This window comes from Siniperca chuatsi, linkage group LG14 (genome assembly GCF_020085105.1).
Source record: "Siniperca chuatsi isolate FFG_IHB_CAS linkage group LG14, ASM2008510v1, whole genome shotgun sequence".
NCBI classification, from domain to species: Eukaryota; Metazoa; Chordata; class Actinopteri; order Centrarchiformes; family Sinipercidae; genus Siniperca; species Siniperca chuatsi.
The window spans coordinates 454,236-468,902 of record NC_058055.1 but is presented as its reverse complement, the minus strand read 5'-3'; the positions used below and the strand labels follow the sequence as shown (position 1 = coordinate 468,902).

At 41.1% G+C, this 14,667-nt stretch overlaps 1 protein-coding gene across 4 annotated transcripts in view; it reads left to right on the top strand.

The window, feature by feature from the left end:
• Nucleotides 1-14,667, top strand: part of amot (angiomotin) — a 78,995-nt gene that overhangs the window by 33,528 nt on the left and 30,800 nt on the right. For 2 of the 4 annotated variants that reach the window (XM_044222423.1, XM_044222424.1), the window contains exons 3-4: nucleotides 3,134-3,194; nucleotides 5,054-6,068. In XM_044222423.1, the coding sequence (XP_044078358.1) occupies nucleotides 3,134-3,194; nucleotides 5,054-6,068 (1,076 nt within the window). The remainder of the gene's footprint in view (nucleotides 1-3,133; nucleotides 3,195-5,053; nucleotides 6,069-14,667) is intronic. The other 2 variants (XM_044222425.1, XM_044222426.1) reach the window with 1 other exon arrangement.

Here is a 14,667-nt window from a genome sequence, read left to right as displayed (position 1 = left end):
TTTCAGGAACGCCTGGAAGGAATTTCTTCAAATTTGGCACAAATGTCCACTTGGACTCAATGATGAACTGATTAGAATTTGGTGGTCAAGGGTCATTGTGACCTCACAAAACACAAATTGATGACCATATTTCACAGTTGGCCGGACAATGAATTGGTGACACTCAAAGGTCAAGGTCACTGTTACCTCAAACTGACCTTAATAAACACGTTTTTGTCCATAACTCAAGAAATTATGTATTCTTTATGAAATTTCACACAGGTGTTTAACGGGATACAATGATGACATTTTTTACCCAAAAGGTCAAAGATCAAGTTCACTGTGGCATCATAATGTCCTGGAAAAACACTTTTTTGGCCATTATGCAACACCATAACTCAGGGGAGATTGTGACCATATTTCACAGCTGGTCAGAGACTGAATAGGTGACACTTTTGACTCAAAGGTCAAAGGTCATTGTGACCTCAAAATAGGTTTTTAGACATAATTTAAGAATGAATTGGGCGATTCTAGATTTCACACACATGTTGACTGAGACGACACAATGAGTAAACACTAACTAGCGCAAGTGTGGGCATTCTGCCTTTCACTTCCTGCCTAATTCTGAATTTTGAGCATCATCGGAATCACATGACTGCAAACAAAGTATTGGAGCCCGCCTAGCTAATCGTGATCCTGTGAGTGAGTTTCACCTACAGCTCATAGAGAGGCTTTACATCTAAATATGCCAGGAGAAAACAAAAGCACCACATTTTGTGTAGCTTTACTCTATAAGAATCCATCTTTACATAATAATCATGTACATGTGTACCTGGTTAGCCAATACATCTATGAAAGTCCTTCATTAGTCAGTGCAACAATGTATACTTGCTGGAATCATACATATGTATCATCAATGTAGTGATAACTTACATTTAGCTAAAAAATACACTTTATACCTTTTATTCAATTCCTTCTAAGTATTCATTACATATATTATATGACTCTGGACAGATATGGATGTAAACTGCCACTTGACTGGTTGGCGGAGGCATTCAACTGCGGGATGGTAATTCTAGTTTTGTTTTTGTCCTCTGTCCTCTTCTTGTCCTGCTGCTAGCTGGCTGTGCAGAGAGAGAAGGTTTTGGGGATGAACTGCAGGCAATAACAGTTGAAGTATGTTGGAGAGAGTATCCATCTACAGTCTAACTGGCTGGGTAGTGGAAAAACCATAAACATAAGCTTCAGCCTTTTTTTTAAATAAGTGGAATCATATTTTAAAGCTACAATATGCAACGATTTTTTTTAATATTAAACCAACAATAACTAAGAAAATACATGATCCTTTGTTTATTCCTACAACACACAACTTGCCAAATACTTGAAAAGTTTCAGTAGAATGCAAACATCTGCCAGTGCTATCAAACTGTCAAACTTGTCAGACATTTTTTAATTTGTCTAATGTAGCCTGTGGTAGTTCAGGCAAGCACCAAAGTCGTTTTATGGTTACAGTCAATTCAATTTTATTTATTTATATAGTGCCAATTCATAACAGAAGTTATCTTATTGCACTCTATATAATATTATTTACAGAGACCCAACAATTCCCGCCAAGAGCAAGCACTTGGCGACAGTGGCAAGAAAAAACTTTCTTTTAAGAGGGGGCCATCTGCAGAGAGAGAGAGAATTCCTCATAGAATTTTATAATAATAGTAAAGGTAGTGGTAAAAATATTATTTGTTGGGTCTCTGTAAATAATGTTAAAAAGAGTACAGTCTAGACCTGCTCTATAGGAAAAGTGCAATGAGATAACTTCTGTTATGAATAGGCGCTATATAAATAAAATGTAATTGAATTAATCGAAATAATAATAGTAATAATAATGATAATAAAAATAAGTATTGTAGCAGCGGGTGTTGAGCAGGATTATGGTGGCAGTAGGTGGCTTGCAATCATAGATCCAGACTGCAGCTCCTGAGGCAGAAATACCTGCTGAAAGCGACAGAAATAGAGAGGAGAGAAACGAGAAAGCACAAAACTACGGGAGAGAAAAGATGTCGAGTTAGTAACATGCATGAATGAGATAAGAATGCATACAGATGGAGAGGGAGAGGAGGAGAGAGGAGCTCAGTGCATCACGGGAAGTCTGCCGGCAGTCTAGGCCTATAGCAGCATAACTAAGAGATGGTTCAGGACTCACCCAAGCCAGCCCTAACTATAAACTTTATCAAAGAGGAAAGTCTTAAGCCTACTCTTAAATGTGGAGAAGCTGTCTGCCTCCCGAACCCAAACTGGGACCTGATTCCACAGGAGAGGAGCTTGATAGCTGAAAGCTCTGGCTCCCATTCTACTTTTGGAGACTCTAAAACCCACAAGTAACCCTGCATTCTGGAGTGCAGTGTTTTAGTCGGGTAATAAGGTACTATGAGCTCTTTAAGATATGGCTTTGTAGGTAACAAGAAGGATTTTAAATTCTATTGTACTGGATTTCACAAGGAGCCAATGCAGAGAAACTAATACTGGAGAAAAATACTATATGATAAAATATTATGATCTGTGATATTGAAAGGAGTGTTTACAAATTAAAAGATGCAGCTTTCACCATGATTGGACTCCAACAAGATGTTAAATGTGACTGTAAAAAGAGCTGTCTCTGTTCTGGCCTCTAATGAAAACCAGACTGGATATGATCAATCTCCGCAAATTTCAGAAGTTGCATTTCTACAACTTTGGTATTGATGTTGAGCCATTGGGTCATATAACATGGAAGCTATTGATAACATCTGAATTCTATTATTAAAATATATTTATAATACAGAGGAACTACTATTTGATTTTTATTCAAAAGTGATTTGCATGCATAATCAGACTAACAGATGTGGTGGCGTAGATTAAAGTTTGTCAAAATCTCAGGATAATAAATTTTATCTTTAAAAACATAAAAGTTTATCAATGTTTAATGGAAAGGTTTTATAATCTTGGGGTGCTAGTTTAGTTTTCTTGTTTTTTGTGGAAGTCACTTAAGTTTAAAATTAGGTTTTGTGCACCTGATTTTTTTCTTTTGTCCTCAGCTTGAAGAGAATTGATCATTTGCTGACATAGCGCCAAAACTAACATTTTTCCTTTTGTCTCATATGATTTTATTTACCTACAGATGTTTCGGAAAAAAGCATCTTCCTCCTTGAGAATGAGAAGAATAACAGAAAGCGCTAGATGTAATAATTTCTTTCTTTACTCTGTAGAAAAAGGTGTAAAACAATGGAGTTGTTAACATTCAGTGTTGTCAGAAGAAACCACACTAATATAAATGCAGCCCTATACACTGCCTGTCCAAACACACAAAACAAACAAACACTTCATTGTATGCAATTAAGTAAAATTAGTTTTTTTCCACTTGTTTCTCAAGACTGGAAAGAAGATTTTATAAACAGTTTTGAGTTTAAACCTCTTGCTGAATGGGTTACTTGTGGGGATTTTATTGGCTCTACTAGGAGAGGTTTGACTCAGGAAGAAATTATCCTCTTTGATTTGGACCTTCACAACAAATACATCCCAGGTGGTTTCAACTTTGACAACGTTGGATGTTCAACTGAAAACACACTTCTGTCTTTAACACTGTATGAACATTTCCAATCAAATTTCTTGGGATCAGCTGTGAGAATTTACAAATCACTGAGTTTTGTTTCCTTGCAAATTTGTATAATCCTCTTTTTTGCACCATAGCCAGTTACAATCTCATATATTTCTAGTAAAAATGATCATTTTCCTGCACTTTGGTCGCTATGAAGGGCTAACATTGAGTCACTGTGATCCTGGGTGGTTTGATTCTGGGGTTCATGCATGTAATAATTTAGTTTAAGTTCATGTAGCCTGACTGAAAGCGGTGTTTTATGACTGATATCATACATATGTCATATTTGCTCAAGCTTTGCTAATGACACTAAAATGATCTATCTATGCCTGTAAAAATTCAGATAAGATCAAGGGTGGAAAGCTTACCATCCGACTCATGTTTTTCAGACTGACTTTTCACATCAGTTCTCATCATGATGGTTCATTTCAATACTGAAATGGAAATTATCAACAAAAAATTTGATAACTGAATAATCTTTTTATTTATTTTTAGCAAAACTGCAAATCAATCTTTGGTCCCAGCTTCTCCAAACTGAGGGTTTGCTTGTTTTCTCTGTTTTACATCATTGTAAACGGAATATCTTTGGTTAGCTTTGGATTTCATCTTGAACTTATGTTTGGCATCTTTCACTAGTTCTTGCCATTATATAGATTAAACCATTAACTGATTCATTGAAGAAATTGTCAGGAGAATAATTTATAATGAAAATAATCATTACTTGGAGCTGTAGTAGTGAGTCAAGACAAGGGCAGATTTTGCAAAGGTCACAATGTCAAGTGCTTATAGATTTCCTTTACGTTTAAAGGTTTTACATTCACATATTCTGTCACATCATGTAATGTGTAAAGTTTCTACTTTTGTCCTTCAACACCAAAAGGCAGCTTCCTTTTGCACTGTAAGCAATTCACAATTGTCCAAGCCCCATAGCCATTGTTTAGTCATCAAACAAGGGCCAGGTAAACAACACAAAATTTTAAAATGTCAATTGATGGCTTCAGGATCCATATTTAGTCATCACACAGCTGTCACAGTCTTCATGCTTTGGTTTAAATTGTTAGCTTTCATATTTGTGTGGTTTGTTTGTGATTTGGGTTTGAGGGTTCAGGATTTTACTTGTGGTTTGGCTCCTCAGGTTTTTTAGAAATTGTTCTTCCTCCAGCCTCGTTCTACTTTCCCACCATACATCAATGGGTCTTGGGTTTGGGGGGGGGGGGGGGCAGGGATGGTGGTGGATGGTCCATATGCATCTTGGAAGTTAATGCTTTCTGACCCTTTCTCTTTGGAATAACTTTTTCTGTCTTTTCTGTCATTGTCTTGGATAATTTTTCGTTCCATTCATTAACATTCTTCACCCTTATAAAACTCAAATTCTCATCCCTTCTCAACACTGCTTTCTTTCCCTCTTTCTCTCTCTACATCTCTTTCTCTTCATCCTCTCAGGGAGTATTGACCGTGGGCGGAGCCTGTCCTTCCATGAAGTGCGTGGCCAACGGGAGGCAGAAATGAGGGCCGCAGCTGATGAGTCGTCCAACAGCAGCAACAGTGTAGGAGGTGGTGGCAGCACCGTCCTGCAGCGCCTCCTGCAGGAACAGATGAACCGGAATTATGTGCTGCAACAGCAGCAGCAACAACAACAACAAGGAGGAGCAGGGGGGGGAGGTGGAGGAGGTTATTCAGGACAGGGACAGGTAGGCCCCTCTGATGATCACTCCATGACCCCCCACATTGCCCGTCAGGAGCCCCAGGGACAGGAGCTGCAGACGGACAATGGCCTGGAGAAGCTGGGCTCCACCAGAGTAGGAGGAGGGGGTGGGAGCAGTGGAGGGGGGGGAGGTTTAGGTACTGGAGGAGGAGGCAGCAGTGGAGGTGGTGGGAGCAGCCAAGGGCAGTCCCTGAACCCAGAGGACCTCCCTACGTACGAAGAGGCCAAAGTGCAGTCACAATACTTCCGCGGTCATGGGCCTCCTCCTCAGCCTCAGCAGCAGAACAACCAGCCCCAGCAGCCTTCTCTCCCTGCCTCTGTGGGCGCCGCCTTCTACGTCACTGGGATGACCAGCACCAAGGTGCGCACTGAGGGTCGTCCCACCGTGCAGCGAGTGAGCGGCGCGGGGAAGGTGCACCAGGATGATGGGCTGAAGGATCTGAAGCAAGGACATGTTCGGTCTCTCAGCGAACGACTTATGCAGCTCTCCCTGGCCACAAGCGGCGTGAAGGCCCACGCCCCTGTCACTAGCGCCCCGCTCTCCCCCTTGCTGTCTCCACCAGGGCCGCCAGGTGACTACTACAAGCCGCAGCATCGCGGGCCGCCTCCAGACTACCCCTTCAAAGGAATGGGCTCGCCTACCAAACAGCAAGAGCCTGGAGGCCATTTTTATCAGGAGCAGAGAGGCAGGGAGCATTCGAGGGAGGTGCCCCACGTCCGATACCAGCCTCCACCTGAGTACGGCTCATTCAGGTAAGGAACGCGCACACACAGCCCTTCATTATCACACATGTATACACACTTGAAGCTGCTTCAGTTATAAATATTTTAAAATATACAAAATAAAACTTTAACAGTTCATCAAATGTCTACATGTAATGTGAAAGGAGTCGCTCAAAAAACCCAGAGAACAATGATCAAACGCTCCAGTTCTATGACTCAACTTACTTGAGACTTGAAGGCAAAAAGACTTGACTTTGTGACCATAAAATGAAATATGCCCTACTGATTGTAGTTGTGCCTTTTGGAGCTCTGCCAAATTGTCATTAATAGCATAATCAGGACGCATGCAACATCTTTATAACCTAATACACACTTTCAGTTACAGCTGCAGTAGCTCGTTAGTTTCTCCTCTTCATATCCAGTATATCGCCTATTTCCCTCCATGCAGCTGTTCAAATGATTCTGACTCACAAACATTCATTTATGTGCTACCTGCTTTTAGCTCCTTTTCATTTTTATCAAATACTTAAGATAAATATTAATATGTTTCCATTTGTCCATTGTATTAAATGAAAGCTTAGAAATAAGCTACCCACCCACCCTGTTTTAAACAAGAGGAAGGCAGCCTACTGCATGAGGAATTTGATAAAAAAAATCTAATAAAATGGTTGTGTAAATGCTCATACAGCTTAATGATGAATGAGCTTAACTGATGAAGATACTTTTTTTTTTAAACAATTTTATTGATTTTCACTTAGTGATGACAATAATCATTACACAGGGTAGTGTTATACCATATCAATATAAACATAGTGAATTCTAATCACAAATACACTATCTTGTATATTCCCTCCCTTCCTAGCACCCTTTCCCCACATTCACCCATCTGATACTGTCTAGAAATAATGGCCTACACATGTAAGTTATATGTAACAGGTGAACTAGAGAAGGAAGAGCAGTAACAAACAAAACTAAAACAAACAAAGAAAAATCCACAAACATCATGTGTTTCTCTACTGGTACAAGATCACATTCAAGGTTCCATTCTTACCGATTTAGCACTATGTCACTTAACATCTTACATTCCACCTATCCATCCTGTGTCTCTTCTACCCAAGCAATCACATCATTCAAATCACCATTTTCAATTTGGTATAATGTATAAACGGTCCCCACAATTTTTTGAAAAAGTCATTTTTGCCCTTGTAGGATGTAGGTTATCTTTTCCATTGAAAGACAGCAGGACATTTCTCTCAGCCATTGACCTATGTAAGGTCTGTTAACAAAACAGAGGGCAATTAGATGTTTTGCTTGTAGTAAGCACATATCAAGGAGAATTTGTGTACTTCTATGTACCTGGGTGTACTCCGAAAATACAAACCTTTGGATCAAGGGGTAACTTTAGAGATAAAATCTCAACAATAGCATTGTTAATTCCCCCCAAAACTCACACGACAATCCCAAAGACAGTGGACTAAAGTCTCCTTTCCTGACACTTGATGCATGTATCTGGATTATTGCTATCAAATGCATGCAATTTAACTGGAGTAACAAAAGTACATTTTAGCCATTTTGTAATAACTTGTGTCTGGTATTAGCAGATTGGGATTGAGCCTTAATACAAGCATCCTGCCATTCATCAAGTGAGTTGAATTTAGGATCTTGAAGCCACCTTGGTTGAAACCGCCATCTATGGGTCACTCACCAATCTGACATCTGTATAGAATTGAACACGGTGCATGGCCAGATATTACTATGCTATCATAGTAGCAGTTGGCTACTTTAGACAACAAGGATGCTGAGATAAGAAAATAATCAATCCAAGAATAAGTCTGATGCCTACTGAAATAGCATGAGTAACTCTTTGGAGACAGGTTTTAGTTCCCTCCATATAGCCTTTAAATTCAACTCTCTAATAAAGTGGTGTAGTGTTTTTCTACTCCTTGAGTGAGAGTGATCTGGACCTGAAGATCTGTCCTTAGATGAATCCAGAGCACAATTAAAGTCACCAGCTATTGACCCAGAGGGGCTGAAATGGTCAAAAAAAGATTATCATAAAATTTGGGGTCATCAATATTAGACCCATATATATTAATTAGGTTAAGTTTTTCAGTAAGTAAGCCTTCAGCAATTTAACTATTAAAACTGAAGTTGAACTTTGTTAGTTAAGTTGAATACAACACAATATGTCTGTATGTGAACTCAACTAATAACGATTTGTCTTTTAGGGCTTTGGATTTACTTGTTTTTGTCCATCATGACACAAGCCTGTGTGCCCCTCCGTCTAAACTAATCTTTGTAAAACCAACTTAAGAGTCTGTTGCTACTTTCTAGCCATCTATAAATCTGTATTCTTCTGACATTTAAAATGAAAGCCATTCGTTTGGGCCATTGGTTCAGTTGTGCGCATTCTGCACCGCTATCATAACAGACAGTGCTCTACAATACACTGTAAAATATATATGGTTGTTTCAACATAAAGATATGAGTGACCACTACCGTAACTGCCTTAAAACATTAAAAGTCAACTGAATTAGTACTGATTCAATTACAGCTATAGGAAAAATAATGTCAGTAATAGTAACAGAGCCAATAACAACAACTGTAGTAGCAGTTGTCGAGCAGGAACAAGGGGGCAGCAGGTGGCCCACAACCACAGATCCAGTCTCTGCAGCTCTGGAGGCAGAAATACCTGCTGAAAGTGACAGAAGGAGAGAGGAGAGAAACGAGAAAGCATAAAACTACGGGAGAGAGAAGATGTTGAGTTACATGCAGTAATGGGATAAAAATGCATACAGATGGAGAGGGAGAAAAGGAGAGAGGAAAGCATCATGGGAAGTCTCCCGGCAGTCTAGGCCTATAGCAGCATAACTAAGGGATGGTTCAGGACTGACTGTTTCCTGATTCCTCAGGAAAGAAGCTTGATAACTGAAGGCTCTGGCTCTCATTCTACTTTTGGAGACTCTAGGAGCCACAAGTAACCCTGCATTCTGGGAGTGCAGTGTTCTAGTCGGAGAATAAGGTATTATGAGATCTTTATGATATGATTGTGCCTGACCATTACGAGCTTTGTAGGTGAGAAGGATTTTAAATTCGATTCTGGATTTTACAGGGAGCCAGTGCAGAGAAGCTAATATTGGAGAAATATGATCTCTTTTTGTAGTTCTTGTCAGTACACGTGCTGCAGCATTCTGGATCAACTGGAGAGTCTTAAGGGACTTATTTGGGCAGCTGGACAATAAGGAATTGCAGTAGTCCAGCCTAGAAGTAACAAATGCATGCACTCATTTTTCTGCATCATTTTGAGACAGGATGTGCCTGATTTTTGCAATGTTGCGTAGGTGAAAGAAGGCAGCCCTTGAAGTTTGTTTCATGTGGGAGTTAAAGGATAAATCCTGATGAAAGATAACTCTGAGGTTCCTTACGGTGCTGCTGGAGGCCAGGACAATGCCATCTAGAGTAACTACATCTTTAGTTAATGTGCCTCTGAGGTGTTTTGTCTGAGTTTAACATCAGAGAGTTGCAGGTCATCCAGGTCTTTATGTCCTTAAGGCATGCTTGAAGTTTAGTTAACTGGTTAGTTTCATCTGGCTCAATTGATAGATATTATTGGGCATCATCTCCATAGCAATGAAAGTTTATGGAGTGTGTTCTAATAATATTGCCTAGAGGAAGGTCAATAGAATCAGTCCAAGCACAGAACATTGTGGGATTCCATGACTAACTTTGGCGTGCACGGAGGACTCACCGTTAACATGTACAAACTGAGATTGATCTGATAGATAGATTTAAACCAGCTTAGTGAGGCTCCTTTAATGCCAATTACATGTTCCAGTCTCTGTAATAGGATGTTATGGTCAATGGTGTCGAATGCAGCACTAAGATCTAACAAGACAAGTACAGAGACAAATCCATTGTCTATAGTTGGCTAAAACCCCTGGATAAAGGGTGGGCTTTTTAAGAAGCCTACTCCTTTAAAGTAGCTGTAATCTACTTTACCTTTAATGTAGATTACAGCTACTTTAAAGGATTGTGGTACATAGCCTGTTATTAATGACAGATTGATCATATCCAGTAAAGAGGTGCCAACACAAACACCACTCCAAATGAATGCTAATGTAGGGCTAATGTGGGTCTCAGCTTGTTGTGGGGTCCATCTGCCAACTCCAGGTGAACTGTTCTGACCGTTGTACATGGGAATTGCTCAATGGAGGTCATCAATAAATTAGCACTTTGTAAATACAGTTTTACATAGTAATTAATAATGTTAAAAGCCTATTTTGTTAGTCCCATAAATGTTCAATCTTATAATGTTTTGTTATTTAGTTTGTGTCTCCATCACAAGTCATATGAATGGTTTCTACAACAACTAAAGCAAGTATAGGACCACAAAACACATCTTTCAAATTAAGTGGAAACATGAGAAATATGCTGAACTTGAGATTATGCACAAAGACACAAATTCATTATTGCCTTCCTGTGATTATCACATAACTGTATTTTTCCTTCTCCAACATGAACTGAAATGATCATGATTATCAATCAGTTAAGCTGGTCGTCTGGCACCAGCAAGCTTATTGATGCTAGCTGTTCTTCCCTTGGCCCTTTCCACATACAGATTCCCAAACACACAGTGTCAGAGATTGAAATTGAAGACACAAGTTTATGAGGAGTTTCATTGTTCAATGGAGACATAAATGCTGCTTCAGGGTTTGTTTCCAACCTACAAGGACACATTATGCAAGAAACTCTGAATGCTTTTAGTTGCAAATAATAAAAAACAAACATTTAAAAAGACAAGATGTGAGAACTTTTTATGGTTTCCCAATTGCGTTTTTCGATATGGTGAGGACGAATCCTGTTGGGCCTGTTTCATACCAGTCTCTTTACCTCTGAGCAACCAGATTCAAACAGCCATGAATACCGCAGAATTTTAATCATCAGAGCAGGACAAGTCGGGACATGATCTGCTTGGCTTTGATGACGTTCTTTTGAGGGTTAAAGTAAGGAATGTTTTCTCTGCACAAAGCCAGTTGACAGACTGTAAGCAAGCAAACAGCAGGTGAATCAGACTGCCCTAAAGGACATTTATGTGAAAAGTAGCAATTAAATCTTTACCTTCACTGTTTAAACACTTACTGTTGAACGGTCTTCCCTGAGAGACACAGGAAATCTTATTGTTTGGAACAATACCTTACTAATATTTTAGCCAGTAAAAATTGATGACATTCAAGGTTCAAGGTTAATTTATTTATCATTATACAACACAGGGTGCGCAACAAAATGCAAGCTGTAGTCGAAAAGTGACGTTGACGACTTAATGAAAAGTCCAACATGTTGTAACAAAAGGCAACTTTTGAGGTCAGAAAACCTCTCTCCGAGTTGGTTGATGAGAAGGGATCCACACGAGACCTACAATTGTCTTTTTAACTAGTATTTATATCCTCACAATTATTACAAACAATACAAACAATCTAACAGTACAGACAAATACAGATAAATACAGATATATCTGGAGACACAGCACAGAGACCTCTCCAGGCGATCTCCCCGCTATGTCTGAAGCAGCAATACAAAAGTAGTTGGTTATATGTCCTGAGCTCCTCCTGGTACACAATGCTATGTAAATGCCTAAGTTCACACTTCCCATTCCTCTTGATCTTCACAGGCCGCTGCATTCCATTCTCAGGTGTGATCAGAGCGGCTGGTCAGTGAAGAAATGCGAGTCACCCCCATGCATTGATCAAACAACCCATATCAACAGGGTGCCGGCTCCGGCCTGCCAACACATGTGCATACATTTCTTTCCACTCTTTGTCAACCCCAATCACCTCTGTATGTCACCATGGGATTATCATATCCACTGTACCTTCCCCCACTTTCTCGTATCTAACTGTTAATTAGTTGCAGTCTATGGTGCAGAACAGCTGCTGACCTGAGATGTTACATTAGTTAGACTTGTACAGAGGCAAACATCTTACAATACAGGGTGTACGTAGCACAAGCTATCAATCCTAATAACACAGCCCAAGTTTTCATATTTGACAATTCCCCCTTTTGATCTCTCCTAAAAGAGATCACTCCTAACACCATTTTTCCAATTCAAAAGTGTCCTCGTGGTCCAAATCTGGAGTCCCTAAAAGAGGCATCATACTAATTTGTTTAGGGCCTTCCTGCTTCTCGATTGTGGAGGTGATAACCCTGACACATAGTGCTCTGGCACATGGAATACAACAACAACCACAAGTTATAATAATAGCTGCAAACGTAGAAAGAGATAGTAAAATAGACAGTCCTTTCCATTGTCCAAACATGGAGGTCATCCATTCTTCTAAGGGATTATCAACGCCTGAGTGTTCATGCATAGTTTTGGACAGGGTCCTAAGACCCTCGAGCGCTCTGGTGACTGACCCATCGGGGGCGGTATTATTAGGAATGAAAGTACAGCACAGATCTCCAAACATAGCGCATACGCCTCCTTTCTCAGCTAACAGCATGTCTAGTGCCATCCTATTTTGAACTGCCATTAATGAAGTTGGTCCTATTTGCTCTGCAAGGCCTTCTACCGCATCTCTGGTCAAATTAGACAGTCTAAGCACATAGTAATGCACATAATTAATCCGATCGACATTTTTATTGGATCTAACAGGAACGAGCGCGGATAGGATGGGGATATTTTCGAAACCTGCTGCAATTTGGTCTGCCAATTTATACTCGTTAGGTACGCCCCTGGAAACCCCGATAGCGTCAATATAAGTAGGTGAGTCTTTGGTAGGGTCAAAGGAGTTAGTGGACCGTTTGGAAAACACGTGACGGCGGCGTCGGGCTGTCAATGTTGTGGGCGAAGTCTGAATCGGTCTGACAGTGTGATTGCCTATCATAGTGAGTGGAGCTGCCAACCTTACCATCGCGCAGGTTACTATGGTGCCCTTAGGAACGTGTACAAATAGTCTGTGCCCCCCGCAATAATAATAGAGTCCTGATCTCGCCCAAGGTCCAATTAGGGAGTTGTTGGATTGTGTAACATTGCACCAGTCAGCTGGGACCTGACCATAATTAACACTAGGCTTGGGATGTGTGAAATTGAAGCATGTATACCCCCCTTTACCTTTATGTGGTGTGAATGCCCCTGTAGTTGTAGTATTCTTAATGGGTGGAAAAATACTAGCTAATGTGGTACAGTTGGTGGGTGTACTTTGATGTGTCAGTCCTAGCAAACAGTTGTAACCCCATGGGTCGTCAGGGTGGAGCGGGGCTGGTTCAGTGTAAAGGTGTGGTCTGGCCACTGCACATGCTACACAATCACCTACCTGTTGTTTACGCGCAGTCTGAGCTATCCAATCGAGCCAAAGATTGTTCTCCGTATATCCGGTGGCCATGGCTATGACATCTAATGGTTTAAGTAGGTTGTAATCTACCGTGATCACCTTGGGGTCCCCCTCCGTTCTGAGCATCTCAGGTCGGGATGTATTTATACTACCTGCCTGGGTTAGATTCACTTTCGGGGGATCGATGAAATCTATTTTTAGAATCCCCCAGCTGTCCTGCCCTGACTTATCTACGCCCAAAAACAAATATAAAGTCTTCTTCTGCCCCCTGGGATGTAGAGCAGGGATGCGCCACTGGCTCCCCATGGTGAGCCGCAGGGGGTTCAACCCCCCAGATGTACTGGACTCACGGTAGGAGGAAATATTTGTCCACCACTCTCTCTCTATATACGGCCCATATGGCTTCCAATGTGGTCCTGTATACTTAGCCACCTCCCCCCAACTACTACACGTGGGCATTCCTTGATCTAGGCCTATGTCACACATCTGCTGCAAACCCCCACTAGCGCACAAATACACATCGTATCCCCGCCACCCAGCTTTGTCTCCTCCGCACTGGATGATGTCACAGAGGTCGACGGACTAGGTAGTGGCGCTACCGCAGGTGTAATTGAGTTCCAACCCCCCAAACCGGTTGAAACACTTGGCTCGTTAGTGGATGACCATCCCTGAAATTTACCACACAAATACAAAATTGAAATTACAAGTAACACTCCTAATACAGTTGTAACCGCTGCCCCCTTAGGACTGCCCCACATCCCCATCTTATGACTGGAACTTTTCTATTACTTTGTACTAAAACAGCAACCTCTGTTTCAGGAGATTAAAACCCTCTATTTCACTTCACAGTCTTTTCCTTCTGGATGTGACGTCGTCTTCAACTTCTGGCTGGGAATTGTGTTCGTCCAGCACGCTCTTCTATGACCTAGAGGAGAAGTTACTAGCACTTCACCTTTTGCAGCTAACAGTGTGATTCCTCTCGGGGTACAGGGGTTGACTTCCCTGTACGTTTCGACCACAGACCAGAGGATTATTCTGCCTCTATTGTTGGGGTCTGGGTGTTCTCCGACTCAGCCGAGCCGGTGCTTTCAGCTTGTAGTTGCCGTAGATCTGCTCCGATCTCCTCCACGCTCCGTCCTGGCTCCTCGGCCGCCACTCACTGGCTCCAGTGGAACCAGGTGTCGCCTTTATCTTTTACCCGGACCGCATGTGATGTTCTCTCTGTGACCTCGAACGGTCCTGTGCACCTGGACCACTTCCTTTTGATGACTCTCAGTGATACCCACCGGGCTGTGGGTAGA